The following is a 17,632-nucleotide window of genomic DNA, read 5'->3' as shown; positions in this document are numbered from 1 at the left end:
ATATTTTATTATAAAAATAAATTTGATTACTTAATTTAAAGATAATCAAATGCTAGCATCGTGATTTTAATAAGTTTGAAAGTTCTAGTAGTCTTATCTTCAAATAATAATAATAATATTCTTACATTAATATTTAAGAAAAATCAAAATAATATTTATAAAAAAAATCTAAACGTTAGTACGTGAACTAACAAAGTTTATAATCATGATATTTTTTTATAAAAAATAATCCATGGTTTATAAATTTTTATTTTAAAATGATTTAAGTTTTTTACTACAAAATTTTTATTAATTTTGATCTGTTTATCTAAGTTTTCTTTATTTTAATAATTAAAATAATTTCTATTCGTATATATATTTAATAAATATTGGTGATACTCCAGGAATGGACCCATCAAGATCAGACCCAAACTCCCGGCACATCTCTAACACAGGTGGAGGGCTCATGACAGGCCCATGTATTCTCCTATAAATATCAGGTTTGAGCGTACGATCCATTCATTCAATATAATGACTTTCAGCAGCACCCTTAGTTGCTCTCCCCTTATATATTCAGTCTCTGACTTGAGCGTCGGAGGGGCTACGCCGAGACACCCTCCCGGCCCTTTTTAACGGCCTCCTTCGTGATTTCAGGCTTATAGTAAATTCGATGTCTGCATTTTGACTAGTATCGTCACCTGCTGGAACCGGACCCTAAATTTTCACTGAGTATCAAATATTTATATTGTAGATGTTCTATTATTTAGCTTCTTTATCTTTGCCAAAATTTTATTAAGTATTTTAGTAAGAAAGTATGAGGACTAAAAATGTATTTTTACCAATAATAATTTTATATCTCCCTTTTTTTCCCTAAATTTTTTCAAAATATTATTATTATTTTTTTAAAAAAATAATATTTATCGCTTCCTCGTATCCCTTGTCGGGATATGAGATGCCCCTGTTGAGAAGCAAGCTTTGGGATGGTCCTACTCGCCAGCAAATTGACAAGGACTCGTGAATTGGTTGCCCCCAACAACTGCATAATCAAATTGGACCCCTTTTCGTTTTTCTTACATAAAAATGTGTACATTACATTACATCCATAGCAATGGATAATTGTGTTATACACTGAAAAACTTCTTTATTCAATGTACACAAATTTTGGACAAATTTGTAAATTGAGCGAATTGCACAAATACTACTGGCTATAGCTATTAGTCGAGCAGTAAAAGTTTCGTTTTATAATTCATATCAAAGTCAATGTTACACATTCTACTACCGCACGTGTCTAAGTTTGTAGAATTATCATGACCATGGTTTGACACATCATCCTACTATTTTTTCGACTATTAAAAGTTCCAAGTTTGTAGAATTACTAAGAGGATGGTTTAATGAAAGAATAATCAAAACATGATGTTTAGACGGTTTAAACTGATAAACGTCCGATTCTATATAGGTTGATGGATTAACGAGCCATTATAACAACAAGATTGTGTTTATTATCAATTGAATATCCTTGACTAATGCATCACTCGAAGAATACATGAATATGAGAAGGATAGGAGAGAATAGTTCGTCGGGGAATCTTAACCAAGTGGTATTTATGTTCGATGTTGCGCATGTGACATGCGATTGAATGAAAAAGGACAAACGACAAACATAGTAACAAATTGCTAGAAATCTCTTCTTCCTGTTCGTTGCGACAGTTGAATCCGTGAAAAGAGTCCATAGAAACCTCTGCAAACCAATTAAAACTTGGTTTCGCTCTCAAACATGAACTCCTCTATATCACATAACTTAGTGGGAATTTTTTGTTTTCGCTGCTCAAGTCTCGTGTAAAAATATTTTCAAACGTATACCAATTGGGATCATCCTCAAAATCAGTTCAGTACAGTACAAATATCACTCTGCGAGTCCAATTCCTATATAGGCTAAGTATTACCGTCTCTTGGATTTTGATGAAGTGACATAAACTTCTCTTCTTGAAAGACACGAATTCGAATCCATGTTAAAAACAAGAGAATCTCACACCCCAAATGTTGCAATAAAAAAATCGTTGTCTAAGTGCTAAGCTTGAGTTGGAGATGTAAGAATTATACAGTAAAATTGTAATTTTGCATATTATTAGATGTTGTGATTTCGCTCATACTTATTATTGTTAGAAAAATTTCTGATATCATTAATTAATTTTGCTCAGATAAGTTATTTGATGAACCTGAAAATTTCCACGTGAAATACCAATAATTTCTCATGCAAGAGTGGGGCCTCTAGCCAACTCCTCCTTTGTCCTCATGCCAAATTCCAAAATTTTCAAGAATCCACCCACCCATCCTCTCCCACTTCTTCTATTTTCCCTCTGCAAATCCATCTCAAATAAAAATTTGATTTGCATCCAGAAAATTTAAACCAAGTTTCTTGGAAATGGCCTTCTGGTCATCACTTTTTGTGTTTCTTGCAATTGTTCTTATTAGTTCTTCTGGCAACAATGTGTCTGGTTATGATGATACTAAGCAAATTTTGCCACTGAAAAGGCCTCAACCCGCATGGCGGAATGATACACAGAGTTTCTTGTCTCAGAAATCAAGTAAGTATGATCAAGAACACATTGTTCGGATAAGACAACATGGTGTTCATCGATTATTTATAAGAAACTCAAATTTATTCCACAAAATCTGTGGTCTATGCTTGACGACATTTTATTCTTGACATTGTTTAGTAGCGGGCATTTGCTTTATTCTACAGCTATGTCTAATTATAGTAGTTAAAATCCATCATCAGGGACTCAAAATGCTGCTACTGTACTTGAAATGAAGCACATAGACCACTGCTCCGGATCGACATGGGAATTGGACCAAAGGCTCGAAAAATGCCTTGTTGCAGATGATATTCGAGTTAATTCAATACAATCACACATCAAGAGTATACTTTCTAGCCAAACGGAATCCTCGAAAACTCAGATTCCTATTACCTCAGGTGTGAAATTGCAGACACTAAACTATGTTGTCACGGTAACTTTAGGAGGCCGAAACGTTACAATGATTGTTGATACTGGAAGTGAGCTGACTTGGGTTCAATGCTTACCATGCAAATTGTGCTACACTCAACCGGAACCTTTGTTCGACCCTGTGATATCTCCTTCGTATCAATCAGTTCTCTGCACTTCACAAGCCTGCAATACTCTACAGTTGGCTACAGGCAACTTAGGAAAGTGTGGGAATAATGCAGCAACTTGCAACTATGTTGTCACATATGGAGACGGATCCTACACTCATGGGGAACTGGGTCGGGACCGTTTACTTCTTGGATCAACGCTGGTTGATAGCTTTGTGTTCGGATGTGGTCGGAACAATAAGGGCCTGTTTGGGGCAGCTTCGGGATTGATTGGATTGGGAAGGAGCGATCTTTCATTGATTTCTCAGACTTCTAATTAGTTTGGAGGAGTTTTTTCCTATTGCTTGCCTGATAGTGATGCTGCAACTTCAGGTTCACTCATACTAGGGGACGAGTCCTCGGTTTACAAGAATTTTACACCAGTTTCTTACACGATATTGATGACGAATCCATTTCTTGACAGCTTCTACATTCTGAACTTGACTGGAACAAGTATTGGTGGGGTGAGTTTAGAGTCTCCAGATTTCAGGAAAAGTGGAATTTTAATCGATTCAGGGACGGTTATAACAAGGTTTCCTCCATCGATATATCAGGCTATTAAGTCAGAGTTCTTGAAACAGTTTTCAGGGTATCCTCCAGCCCCAAGTTTTTCAATCTTGGATACCTGCTTCAATCTGTCAGCATTTGAAGAAGTGAACATTCCTACACTTAAAATGAAATTCGAGGGCGATTCTGAGATGACTGTGGATGTTAGTGGGATGTTCTACTTCGTCAAAAGAGATGCATCTCAGGTATGTTTGGCTCTTGCAAGCCTTGCATATGAAGATGAGATCGGTATCATTGGAAATTATCAACAGAGAAACACAAGAGTTGTATATGATATTAAGCAGATGAAACTGGGATTTGCAAGGGAGATTTGTAGTTACAGTTAGTTCAATTGGATCGAACATATATTTTTTGTGATATCTTCATTTACATTAGTCCGAATGCACGGCAACATGACAATAGTGCATACATTTTTTTCCACAAAACCTCAACGGCTTAACAACATTTTGATCTAAAAAAGTTGTTTATTAGTTTGATTCTGCATATAAACTCGTATTTTGTAGTTTGAGGTTGATATAGAATACATGAACACCACTTGTTTTTCAAGTTCGGTCAGTGTTCAAGTAGTAAATTATACTTTAAGAGACTCATATATCCTCAGTATATGTATAATAGTTTTGAGTGTACGATCAATGAAGGAAGATTTATGGAGCATTCGTAACTTTTCGGCGATTCGTATGATTCGACAATCGAGATACGGCATTAGATCCATTGAAAGGCTTGAAGATTTCAGTTTCACTTCTAACATAAGCTATATCTTTCACTGCACCGAGAACCAGACGACTATGTTAATATACTAGGATGCAGATAAATATTAACTCTTATGATCAACTTGAGAAGAGACGATCAGCAATTCTCATACTTGCCTGTGAAACTGAGTAAATAACAGACGCAAATATATTGATTATGTATATTCAGAACAAATCTGATGTTATTGACTTGAAGTAACTTGAAAATTTTGAAGCATTTATCAATTCTCTCACCAAAAATTACACTATTTTAGGAGGGTCATCCTATTTTTCAGAGTAAGAATATTTTCTCCTGTTCTATCTGCACTATTACATGAATGATGGAAAAACAGAAAAGTAAACTATCCAGGAAAACTTGAGGAACAAACCTCGGTTTCGTATCGAACCATTTTCTTGGACTTGGCCTCGTCAGTGGACAGAGCTGATAAGAGAGTCCATTTCTGTATTATTAGGATCTAATGTGCCATCACCCTTCTTTGTCTTCAACATTTCAGCCGGAAGAATTGCCGCATTAGGATCACCACCAGGTATCAAAAATAAGATTGTGATCGGAAGAACTCGGAGAACGCTCCTTATTAATATGGCCACCCAAAGGTTGTCAAATGTCGTTCTTGTCACGTTCAAAGAGTGGAGCAGGAGGCCTCCAGCCCAAGATGCTGTAAAAGAACCTACATGGTCTATTGCCATAAGCAAGGCGAAGAATGTGCCTTCGATACCAGAGGGACAAAGCTTTGAACTTAGTACAAGAAGAGGCATCCACTTCAGACGACCAATCATGTGAGAAACTGCTGAGTCGATTACAACTACTGCATAATCTGGCAAGCCAAATTGCAAGTTTATACGTGAAACTAATATTAAATCTAGCATTCCTGAAGCACCATAGAGTAACTGTGCCCAGAAAAGTATGCGGCGAAAAGGGTGAGTTCTGAAGGCATTTTGATAGAGGAAAACTCCTAGAAGAGAGCCGACAGCTCCAACAGCTGATATGGATCCCACCATTTCCTGCACAAGGAAAATGAGAATCACACGTTTCACTTCAGTCATATACCTTGGATGTATACAAAGTTTTAATTACATAACATTGCACGAACCAATTAGATCGTTTAGTTATCAACAAGTGAGAGTTAAATAATAAAAGAAAGAGGGAGTACTTGTGAAAAAGAGGGGCCGGTTTTAGCATCTGTATACCAATAAAACATCCCCTCGTGTATGTGCAAACTCACTGCCAGTGACAAGTACATGTACAAACATGGCCGCCAAACAACAGGGCATTTAAGTGATGTCCACATAACCATACCAGCATCCGCAAATTTTTGGTTCACCTGTTCACAAACAAATTTCATAAGCTCGTGTCCATTAGAGCAAAAGACTAAAATTTTCCTCAGAAAATAGTTTCTTACTCGCTTATAAGAAATGTTTCGGATAGAGGGCTCTTGTATTATCATTCCCACCAAGATGACTAGTCCAGCTGGAATACTAAGAATTCCAAACACCCCCTGCAAGAAAATTGCCATGATTAGTTATAAGCAAGATGGCATCCTCACCTGGATCATGTGAAATTCACATTGCACGAGAGAGATTCAGATTACTACCAGAAAGAATTAGCTTATCTAAAAACAAGTTATTTAACTAAATATACAATCATTTAAAATAAATCTTAAGCTGAGTTTCTAAAAGTTATAAATATTATACCACATTCAGTATCGTGTCAATAGTCACGTCAAGACCCAACGATAGTCCAAAAGAAAATATGGTGATAAAATAATCGTAGCTACATAAAATAAGATAGTAGCAAACCTTTGATCCGATAATATGAACTAGAAAGCCACTAATTGTGAATCCAATTAATTGACCTACAGAGGAGCTGAATCCACACAAGCTCTGCATGTCTCCAGCAAGAGAAGGATGACTTATACTATTCTCTGTCACACAGGCATCAATAGTCACATCTGCAACAGCCACTCCAAGGCTCCCACCTATTAGGAGTAACAATGCATATACAAGGTACAGGTTCGTTTGACTTGATAGAATAATCATGGACATGGCACCGATAACACCTGGAACAAAAAAGGTTAATTAACATCGGTATTCTTAAAATGATGAACTTTGTGCTTTAATTTTATTGTGGACTGGTGCTTGTTAATTCATTAATTTTTCTTAAAAAAGCCGCACGCAACATTAAAATGCTTTCATCGATAAAAGAGAACAGCTGAATTTGGCATCAGAGCACATTACTAATGACTAATAGTAATTAGTCTCATTCTTTTTTCAGTGGCTACAAAACAACTCTGGTATAAGTGTTACACATATTCACTTGTCTCTCACTGCTCAACATATGGAGTAACAAACTGAGTGACAGTTGCAAAGCACACTGATAGAAAAGTTGTTTGCTTCTGAGTTCCTAGCACATTTTAAGATGTTGAATAGCACACTTTACAGAAAAGTTGTTTGCTACTGAGTTCCTAACACATTTTAAGATGTTGAATCATATTAATATAGGTCCCATGGAATGGGAAAGTAGATTACCTGTGTATGTAGAGAAACATTTTATTATTTAACATATATATAACTCATGTCAAAACTGCACTCTAGCATCAAATTCAGAAAGTTCGGAAAATTTCAATAATCTAAAGGAGTCTTCCTGAACAAATTTCCATCGCCAAAATTCCCGATCTGTCTTTCATAGATACACACTTCGTTAGTAATCACATCGTTGTGAAATGTGTCGGTCTCATGAACTGCTTAAATTTGTCTTATGCATCCACCTACCTCTATGAGTATCTTTGCATAAGTAGTGTATTCCAGCTAACAAATAGCTTGCTTCCCAGTTCCTAGGACATTTTTAAGAGGTTTAATCACATCTATCTAGGTTCCACGGAGCATCAATCACCTTTATATTTGCAAAGAAATACTTTCTTACTTAACAAATGTATAACTCATGTCAAAACCACAATCTAGCATCAAATTCAGATATTCATAAGACTTTATAGAGTTAAGACTTTATAGAGTTAGAGTATCCTTCCCAAAAAATTTCCGTCCACAAAGTAACTGATCCTTCTTTCATAATTCCACACCTACCTGTAAATCACATTCAAGTTTTGTTCCTCGACACAAATTCTTACTTTCGATTAGCCATGAAGAATAAAATTTCAAGTACATATTCTAAGTAAATGCCAATAAAATTGTGGGAGGCATATATAATCAAGATCTTTGAAATGAATAATTATTTAAGTCTGCAATCTCGATTCTTGATCAAGTAAGAAAATGCTAATAAAGAATTCTTGAACTATTAAGAAGAAACTAGCATATTTGCCACTAATCCAAGATCAATTCCAACAAGAAATGCTTATGTGACAGTCGACTTTCAATTTACCGGCAATGATGAAGTATGGTCTCCTTCTGTTTCCACCAATAGGAACAGTATCTGTGAAAAGACCCCACAAGGGCTTAATAATCCAAGGGATTTGAATGAATCCAAAGTAAACCTGAGCTTCAGATGGCTGCAATTTCTGCTCATCTTTCATGTAATATTGTGTGCTCACTTTGCTCAGCCCCATACAAAGCCCCTGGTTGATTCCGTACACAATAACCACCCCCAACACAAAGCTCCAGTGCAGTTCATCACTCAGCTTTCTAAACCAACAAAAGGGGCCAAGAATCAGTCCCAAGATTCCATTTTTTCGGACCCTTTCCACTTGGGGCTGTTTTTCTTGAAACGGGACTTCTTCTTCCAGATCCATTGTTGTCAAGAACCCTTCATTTAACCGTACAGGTGATGATTCTGGAACGTTTTAGCTACAAAATGTAACAAAATTATAAATAAAAGTGGATCAACTAATATCTAGAAAAAGATTTCGTGGTTTTTGAGCTGGCTTACGCGTTTTTGGTGGAATCTTCAGCTAGGAGGTAGGAGGATGGACAGAACATCAGGCAAGCAAAGAAAGGCTGTCAATTGAAATATGAATGAACGAAACTTAAAGCAGACGACTTTAAACCCATCCGTGGCAGGTCTTTTGAGCAAAAATCGTTTGAAAGAAATGGTTGGAATTGAAATCAGTTCTAGTTCGAACTGTCGAGAGGATGGTTTAGATGCAGAAATGCGCCTCTTGTTGGTTGGTGGCAGACCCAGATCTAATCGTGCTGATAGCTGGCTTTCTTCTGTTTGAAATTTGGCAGATTGCGACTCAAAAAATAATGTTTGACCAAGACTATTTATCTATTCTTGAAGACTTTCCCCGCTCTAGAACAATAGTAAGTAGTCAGTATAGCCAGTAGTTGGCCTTAAGCCTAGCTGTGTTACGGAATCGTGTTCAGGTCTTTCCTTTCGGAACAAAACTTCTTTTCTCACGGGTCAGACGTGGGCTTAATTACCTCGAAGGATTTGAGGATCGTTCCTATTTCAAAATAAGGAGCTCATTTAATTTTTTATCAAGAATATATGTTTCTATCCCCTGAATTGAATCGGGTTGGTTTAGATTTGGATTTACATCAAACATTAATTTGTTAAAATGACATGGTTCTATGTGTAGCAAGTCACTTGTTCTTAGTCAAATATATATTATTTTCAAAATTGAAGTTTGATTAGCGTAGCTTTTTCAAATAAGATATTAGGTTCGAGACTTTGAAGCCGAGCAGGCCAAGAATTTGAGATGAGACGGTGATTTAATCTAAAATAGTTTACTTCAAAATTGTTCTAAAAATGTGGTCTAAAATTTATTTATTTTTTTATTTGAGAACAGAAGAGAAGCGATCTAAATTTCTCAATTGCACGAGCGAAGATAAAACAAAATACATTCTTTCGGAACGTAGTAGTACAAAAAAACAAACAAAAATCAGTGTAGTTGGGGAGAAAAATGAAAGTAAAAGGGATAAAATTGATTCACTCGCATAAAATAATCTGTTCTCATAATAAATAAATATTCTACTCTAAATCCCAAAACAGAACAAAACAAAGAACTCCAAGCAAGCAATTTTGATATACTAAAGGAATTTCAGTTTCCCCTTCGCCACAGAAGCTTTTGCCTGCTGCAAATGGCATGATGTCTTTCGAGCTCCTGTCAATCCAGAACAATCGCCAGCACCAAGAGTGACGGCAAAGTATAGATAAACAGTGCACAGAAATGTAAGGAGGATGAGTGCGGTTAGAAGAAATCGATGTCGTTGAACAAGGGTTGAACAGCTTCCCAACTCCTCGACTCGGGAGTATTGCCTCTTCAATATCGGTGGAGAAAAACCGTTCTGTGTTTGTGTCCTCCGATGGGGAGAAGTTATTACATTGTCAAGAACCATGTTTATGTGAACGGAACAAGAAAGCCCCTGCACATGTTTTCAGATTATTAATCTGTAAGAGCATCAAGATGAAGATCTTCATTCAACAAACCGAAAATAATAGGAAAAGATATGATTTGGTGGCACAGACAACATGAATAACATCAATACAAATCTTGTTCAAGAACTCCAGAAGGCAACAGCATAAATCATACCAGAGCCAAAAATCAACCTTCACAAGATACTCTATTCCCCCGCTTATATAAAACAATGGGATCTGAGCTTGAAGGAGTACGTAAGGCAAGTTACACGCCAAACAACTAAATGTCGAGTTACTGCTACATTGGTTTTTTCCCTTCTAATCCACGAAGTACAAACACAAGAATTGCAGAGAAATCATTAGTTCTCAAGCCATTCTAAAGAAGTCACATTCTTAAGGGAATGCAATGAGATAACAGTCCACCTGCTTAGGTAAACAGAAGCAGTTCTAAGAAACCAAAGTTGAAAAAGCACATCAGCAGGTAATATTTGAAAATCTTAGCTAGCAGAAATCCAACATATGACAAATCAAAACCAAAACATCTCAAGATCACAAGTCAGTCGGCTTGACATCTTACAGCTACCTAAAATTAACACAAGTTAAATATTTCCTAGAGATTATCTTCCGGAACAAAATCGATGAAATATTTGTCTTGCTGAAATGCCAAGATCTGATCCAAACATCCAGTAACCAAACCATCATTCTCATCAACAAATTCCAAATCCAAGACCAGAAATTTATGCGAATGCAAGGCAAGAAATTGCAATCCCTCATCGCCTTTCAATCGCTAGTATCAAGCAAGCATAAAGATTTCAAATCTAACTCATTCAATGCAAACAACATGGAATAAACACATCCAACCAAACAATAAATCGAAAGATGCGAATACAAAGAACACGCACAAACTAAACAGATCTGCATAAAACAGAAAACACGTAGCATGAAAGAAGCTCACAGATGAAGAAGATGGAAAAGATACGCTCCTCCAACAAAAGATCAGTACTTTTACGATAATGACGCCTTCAAACAATTTGGATTACCTTTCAAATCCAATCCAAATCATCATCAACCACTCAAAAAAAATGTACAAAAAAAAAAATTATCCCAATTCCAAACTGGGATTCACCAATTCTTTAACAAAATTCAATGCTTTTTTCCCGATTTGGGTGAAGAAATAGAAGAGAAAAAAAAATGATATATGAAAATCACATGAAGGGGTGTATATAAAGATATCGGCTTTCGGGTTTGGGCATTTTAATAATTTGTTGTTTTGACCCTTTAAACTTTGTAGGGTCAAATTTGAAATTTAATATATTGAATTGGTCAACAAATAATAATTCCAATTTCCCAATAAAGAACCATTCAATAAATGATGTACTTATAAACTTGAGTTAAGTTCGAATTGTAGCTAAATTTAATGTCATTTGAATTTAATTATTTGATAAATTACATTAAAATAAAAATATATATTTATTACCCAAACTTCTTTGATTTTAAACTATTACTTATAAAATTCCTTTAGAGTTTAAAATTAAACTCCACTAAACATATCATGTCATTTTCAATTTTATTATAAATTCAATAATTTCAAATATTTAAAAAAATATCATGTCTCTTTTGCTACGATCTAACTATCTAAATCCGTGAAAACTCGACTTGTTTCATACTTATCGTGAAATATAATACTTTTGACATAAAAATTATTAATTTTTCACGAACCAGGTCGAATTAGATATCTGTATCACAAAATTGACCCGTATAAAACCCAGTGTTGAAAGAAAACATATAGCTAAAACTGGCACTCAGCCAGAACCTAAATACTGTTGCCAGAAAAATTACTATGTCATTTGGTATAGAGAAGAAGACAAATTTTTTGAAAGTAGTACTTACGATAGTTATTAGTATTATTTTACATTAGATTAGATTAGGGGTGGGAGACCACTTGATCTCTAAGTCAGTCTCCTTTTTCTTTTTCTTTTTTATTAAAAAGGTAGAGTTTGTGGAGCTAATCCCAAATTTGAGAAAGGCGATGTCACACATTGTCGAGTTACATAAAACTATTGCAACTTGGAAAAATCTCTAAAGTTTTCTTTTATTTAAATTATGCTAAGAATTGATTATATACAATACATATAATATAAAATGCAAGTTCTTACGTAGTAAATTATTGGATAAAAAACAATGTGTTGAATAAATCTTTCCATATCGAATTATATGCACTTTAGAGATCAATAACAGTTACAACAGGGATATGTCAACCGATAATATAGCACATATTGTATATATATGTGTATGTATGCATGATGTCCTCCTGCAAACCTTGTGCTAGAGGGACTCGAGAAAACACATCTTCAATGAATTTAAATGTTACATTGAATGGTTTAAATTCAGCAATCAAATTGAAGTTGATCCTCATCTATCAATAATACAACTTAATCTGGCACCGATCAATGCAAAACTCATTTGAACTTGTGTGCTAAAAAAAAGCCATTTGCTCAAGGTTCATCGCCATTCAATCCTCGAAATCTCCAGAATTCTCCAACAAGTAATTGACAGCTAATTCCTCGTTGCGATCGCATGCCAAAAAGGCTTCAATTATAGAAGCTCTGTCGAATCCCATTGCCTCCATCTACAGCACGAAAAGAAAAATGATGACGAATCATTATGCGTATAATCAGAAACACGGATCAATATACGAAATGAGATAGAAAGGGACAGTTAGACGTAAAGAATAACTGTGATGGTGTGTTTCATACTCTTTCGATGGCCTCCTGCTCTGCAGGTGTGACACTAACCGCATGGGGCATTTCTTGTTCTTCCTGATCAAACATATCCCTGTAAATAAATAAAAATGCTGCTGAGGCAATTTATATGCATGTGATAGATAATATATTAGTCATGAATATTTTAACCGTTAATTGTACATCAAGAGCGATATAATAGGGCCGATGGCTTTTTATGGGATAAGTTGAAGGTTTTTGACACAAGATGTCAAAAACAAGGAGTCATATTACAGAGAGCTAAATGCATAAAATCATCCTGTAAACTAGAAAATTGACAAAATGTCCTCTGACTAGGGAGGAGGACAATGAGTGCAAATTTGAAAGCCATGCCAGTAATATTCAACAAATATACAATCAATTTAATTTTAAATTTGAGAACAAGCCCTTCAAAGAGTCAACGTCTATATTCAATTTTGCAAATGGATCTGATTCATGTAGCCTCAAACATTTTAGTAAGGGCAAAACTCACCCATCAGAATCATCAACAGGTTCGTTGATTAGTCGAAGGAACTCTTGATGGTTCTCTTGTATGAGTCCCAGGAGAGGTAGATTCTGCTTCCCGAGCTCTTGAAGCACTTGCTATAAGAGAAAAAACTAAAATTTAACTTATTTTATGGCTAAAATAATCACCAACAGCGCAAACAGAGATATACGTAAAAATTACCTGCAGAATTTGTGGATTAGCATGAACCATTGAACGCAGTGCTTGAAACTGAATTAAATTAGAGGAAGTTCAGTTCTGTAAAATTTTCTTAGTCTATGAATACACCATGCACGAAAACAAAATTTGATCTGACCAAGCAGTTGGAAATGAAAAGGACAGCAAGAGTTCAAAGCATGTAAAAAGAGCTTTGACAAAAAAATAATTCAAATACTCAACAAAACCGGATGAGCAGGGGGAAAAAGGCAGCACACCTGTGTGTTGTTCCTGAGGAAGTCAAGGGATCCATGACCAGTATCAGCAGGACCAGAAATGGTTCCCTGGAAAGTTTTTGACAGAAGTTACCAAGCATGACAAAACGAGCAAATCAATTAATATAAGTCGCCGATGACGAACCTGAGGAAATAAATTCAATGGAGATGAGTTTGGTGCTCCAGGCACTGGTGCAGCTTGAGTGGCAGCAGTTGCAGAATTCACGGCTGATTGAGCTGATGGCACTGGAACTTCAGTGCTTTCAGGGATTCCCTGATTTAATGTCAAAACATTAGCGTTCTTTGCTAGCAATTAATGAGAAAGCATGCAGCTAGAAGAGGAGCAACAGCATACAGAATACAAGTAATCCACTGCCCTCTCTGGATTATTATATGCAGCTCGAAGTGCACGTATAACAGTCTCTTTGTCCCAACATCCGCCGCCCATGTCCATTATTTGTTGAACAGTAAGCTCAAGATTATTTCCAGCAATTAAACTGGAAGCAGCTTGAGCAAAAGTATCAGTAGGATCACTGCAACAACAATACTGTAATGGTTATTGATCCCCTCAAGAAACTCATACAACAACCTCGAACCATAAGCTGTGAATGATAGAGTACATCATTCAGCACATTCCAAATCACTAATTAAAGATACCATACTTTGGTGTCGTGGAAACATAAGATAATCCAGCAACTGTGGGGGGCCTACAAGTCAGAAAGTGCACCATTCAGTTGGATAAAACAAACACCAACTAAAATACAACTGGAGATATTAATACAACTCACTGTGCTGGTGGCAGAGCTTCAGTAGCAGAAGTAGGATTAGAAGCTGGTGCAGCTACAGGAGCTGGCTGCTCCAAGAACTAGGTCTGAGAAAAGAAATGCTATTAAACAGAGTGCACAAATGAAAATATACCTGAGCAGAAGTCGACCCACTTGAGCCCAAAGTTTTTCCCTGCAATCAACAGGTAACAATGCCGCTTCAATGAGGACTTTTTGAGTCAATTGTTTGGTTCAGTTGTCAATAGTTGAGAAAAAATTATATATATTGGTCTGGGTCAAATGGGTCACCTTGCTTAGCATGACCACAAGGAAACCATCTTCAGAAACCTTGTTTTCAGCCAAGGTACTTTCATCTTTCAATACTTTGCCATTATGAATCAACAATTGTTGACCAAATGGATAATTATCTTTGCCTTGTACATATTCTATGTGTTTCTTAAGTGCCATAATCTAGAAATAAAAATCCAAAACTTAATCAATCAAACAAGAATCAAATTATGCAGGATAAATTACAAGAACACGCTGTCTTCTCACAAAATTTCCAAAAAACCTGTAACTAAAGCAAACATTACTGTAAATTGATGTGTAGGACACAGACTCTAACATAAATACATGTAACATTAAATTACCAAATCATATACAAGAATTTACACAATATAATTCGATAGCCTATTGCAATTGAGACGTGACATTTCAAACCCCCTTTAGCTACTGATGCATTTCGACAACACCATTTTATTTTCACGTGCTTATTTGCCGAAAACAAGGGTATAAATTCCACATTCATCAAGGTTTCGTCGCATAACAAATGGACATCATGCTAATGAAAAACAATGATATAGCATTCCAGTTGTGTGTTTCTGAGGAAATCTCCAAGTTGAGTCGAATTATATATTCAACAAGATGATAACTTTCATACAAACACAACAGTCTGATAAAAAAAATCAGAAAAAAGAAAATCAAAACAAAAATTTCTGAAACATTAACAAAGAAAATTCTAAAAATTTTACCTATATTACAGTAACTAAAAGAATGCGCTCATTGATCCAGATACATCTGAAAAACATTTGGAAAAAGAAAGAAACAACTAAACAATAGTTATTAGAAGTCCAAGAGGGGCTGCTTTGGCTAAAGGCGCAGAAAGGTTCAGTCATTGCATCTACACCCAAGCCACAAAAGCCCTTCAATAGAGTGTGCACTTCGCCGTAAAGCACAAACCTCAGCACACTTCAGGCACGTCAAGGTGCAACTGGTAAATCCGATTTATTTGGATTGAATTCTAAACAATAAATTTTCTTAAAACAATTCTCCCGGTAAGTCCAGTGCTTTCCTAGTGGCTTGCGCCTCGGCTCTACAGATGCTTCAAGGTTATACGAAGCTTTCGCGATTAAGTGCGAATTGAGCAACTAAAAAGTATGAACTATACAACGTATGCTTAATTAACCCAAAGATTCACATCAGATGCATACTTAAACCATAATTTCACCAAAAAAAATCGAAACTTGCTCATGACATTGTTGAAACAGATTAAAAAATATGCATCCGTCAAATCCACGAAAAGCAAAATAGAGAAGAAGCATGCAAATAGAGATAATAGAGTTATTACCGTCTCGTTTGGCTGGACGCTAATTTGGAAATGGCTGCCTTTCAGAGTTTTCACGGTGAGCTTCATGGTACCTAATTCTATCAAATTAAATTCAGTTACCAAAATCCAAACAACGGGAAGAAAAAAACCAAACCCTAGAGTAGAGAACGGATCCACAGAAGAGGAGACTATGAAGAAAAAGAAAAGCGTACAGCAGAAATCTTAAAGGGTTTGTTTGGGGGGTTTTAGAATTTCAAATCGTTGCTTGCAAGTATTCTAACAAATATTAAAATAACAAGAGAACACCCCCAAACAAACCCTTTTAAGATACGTCTCTTGAGTGACGGTCTTACGAATTTTTATCTATGAGACGGGTCAACTCTACCGATATTCACAATAAAATGTAATACTCTTAGCATAAAAAATAATATTTTTTCATGGTTCACAATAAAAAGTAATATTCTTAGCATAAAAAATAATATTTTTTCATGGATGACCCAAATAAGATATCTATTTCACAAAATACGACATGTGAGACCGTCTCATACAAGAATTTGTCAAATAACAATGAGTTATTCAAATTTTGTTTTAAGATAATTATTACTAACGATTGGACACACATGTTATGTTGCGTATATATTATTTGTATATTATGAATTTGTGATTGATTATAATTATATAATATTTGATATGCATCTTGAATTATTAACAATTTTTTCATCGATAATATGAAGCACAATTGAAATAGAAAATTATACAAAAAGAAATAGAAATACAATTGTTAGAAGTGAAATATTTAAGTACATGTTTTCCACTAATTGAATATAATAAAATTTATTTAATAAATTTTGATTAAAGAATATAATTTTGAATATAAAATAAAGGAATTTCTCCCAAATGAAACATACATATGAAGTAAAGAATAGTAACTTCAAGGTTGTGTGAGCACAAAGTTTCAAGTCCTTTTGCTTCTTCAAAGAGTAAAAACGCAACATTACCCAACTTTCTATTTGTAAAAGTAAATATCAAAAACTTGTGTGAGACGATCTCACGGATCGTATTTTGTGAGACAGATCTTTTATTTGGGTCATCCATAAAAAAATATTACTTTTTATTATGAATATCGGTAGGGTTGACTCGTCTCACAGATAAAAATTCGTGAGACCGTACCTACTCAAAGTAAATTACCATCACTGCAGTCAAAATCACAAAATAAGATCCAAATTTGAATAGCAGCACCAACGCATAGATATTAGTAGGTTAATTAGGGATGACAATGGAGGATTCGCCATTCTCATCACGTTCTCGCAGGAACTAGGTCTTCATTGTCGTCACATCTCTATTTCTATATAATTGAGGAATTCTCATCCTCATATCCGACCCGGCGAGAGTTAAATCATCTTCTCCGCATCAAAATAGTCTAAGAATGGCAATTGGGTGGGCCGATTTGCCATACTCATTCAGCATACTCAAGATTAAATCTTCATCTCCATCAGGGCTTGAAATACAAGTTTAGTTTCAAATTTAATTGCATATATAAATACTAAAATATTATTTAAACAATACAAACATTAATTATTCATCGTTTAATAAACAAAAAAAAAATGAAACCACATCATTATCATGGAACGAGTTAGATCGTGAACGAGATTTGATGGTTACATATTTGAGTTTTTTCTGATAAGTTAATTGTTAGGAAAAATTATTGTTGTTGTTATTATTATTATTATCATAATATGGATTTGGGGATGTGGATAACATCTTCGCATGTCTCCGATTTGCCGCTGGAATCCATACCCAAAAAATGTATCCCC

The 17,632-nt window shown here is 35.3% G+C and overlaps 4 protein-coding genes across 11 annotated transcripts; 1 reads left to right on the top strand and 3 right to left on the bottom strand.

The window, feature by feature from the left end:
* Positions 1–2,284: 2,284 nt before the first annotated feature.
* LOC140975721 (aspartyl protease family protein At5g10770) lies at positions 2,285–4,774 on the top strand. Its single transcript, XM_073439603.1, is given in 2 exon segments — positions 2,285–2,563; positions 2,758–4,774. Coding segments are annotated over 2 exon segments (1,428 nt in total). The 5' UTR covers positions 2,285–2,400; the 3' UTR covers positions 4,023–4,774.
* Positions 4,601–8,622, bottom strand: LOC140975720 (probable folate-biopterin transporter 3). 3 transcript variants are annotated; one of them, XM_073439602.1, is made up of 6 exons: positions 8,323–8,622; positions 7,819–8,240; positions 6,243–6,502; positions 5,846–5,941; positions 5,597–5,767; positions 4,601–5,447 (listed from the first exon to the last, which is right to left on the bottom strand). In XM_073439602.1, exons 2-6 carry the CDS (start codon positions 8,183–8,185, stop codon positions 4,854–4,856), a joined length of 1,488 nt encoding a protein of 495 aa, XP_073295703.1. In that variant the 5' UTR covers positions 8,186–8,240; positions 8,323–8,622; the 3' UTR covers positions 4,601–4,853. The 3 variants fall into 3 exon arrangements, with proteins under 3 accessions (XP_073295703.1, XP_073295702.1, XP_073295701.1); XM_073439601.1 differs by having other exon boundaries at positions 7,819–8,226; XM_073439600.1 differs by having other exon boundaries at positions 7,819–8,622.
* Positions 8,623–9,193: 571 nt separating this feature from the next.
* On the bottom strand, positions 9,194–10,994 carry LOC140975719 (uncharacterized). 6 transcript variants are annotated; one of them, XM_073439594.1, is made up of 2 exons: positions 10,757–10,994; positions 9,194–9,761 (listed from the first exon to the last, which is right to left on the bottom strand). In XM_073439594.1, the coding sequence occupies exon 2, from the start codon at positions 9,732–9,734 to the stop codon at positions 9,426–9,428; it is 309 nt and encodes a 102-aa protein (XP_073295695.1). In that variant the 5' UTR covers positions 9,735–9,761; positions 10,757–10,994; the 3' UTR covers positions 9,194–9,425. The 6 variants fall into 6 exon arrangements, with proteins under 6 accessions (XP_073295695.1, XP_073295698.1, XP_073295694.1 ...); XM_073439597.1 differs by having other exon boundaries at positions 10,794–10,993; XM_073439593.1 differs by having other exon boundaries at positions 10,709–10,987.
* Positions 10,995–11,985: 991 nt separating this feature from the next.
* LOC140975718 (ubiquitin receptor RAD23b-like) lies at positions 11,986–16,082 on the bottom strand. Its single transcript, XM_073439592.1, has 12 exons — positions 15,840–16,082; positions 14,522–14,683; positions 14,367–14,405; positions 14,237–14,301; positions 14,111–14,155; positions 13,804–13,981; positions 13,594–13,722; positions 13,452–13,517; positions 13,201–13,248; positions 13,006–13,115; positions 12,510–12,588; positions 11,986–12,382 (listed from the first exon to the last, which is right to left on the bottom strand). Exons 1-12 carry the CDS (start codon positions 15,903–15,905, stop codon positions 12,266–12,268), a joined length of 1,104 nt encoding a protein of 367 aa, XP_073295693.1. The 5' UTR covers positions 15,906–16,082; the 3' UTR covers positions 11,986–12,265.
* Between the last annotated feature and the right edge of the window lie 1,550 nt (positions 16,083–17,632).

Source organism: Primulina huaijiensis, chromosome 4 (assembly GCF_012295235.1).
Source record: "Primulina huaijiensis isolate GDHJ02 chromosome 4, ASM1229523v2, whole genome shotgun sequence".
NCBI lineage: Eukaryota > Viridiplantae > Streptophyta > Magnoliopsida > Lamiales > Gesneriaceae > Primulina > Primulina huaijiensis.
This window is presented reverse-complemented; position numbering and strand designations above follow the sequence as displayed.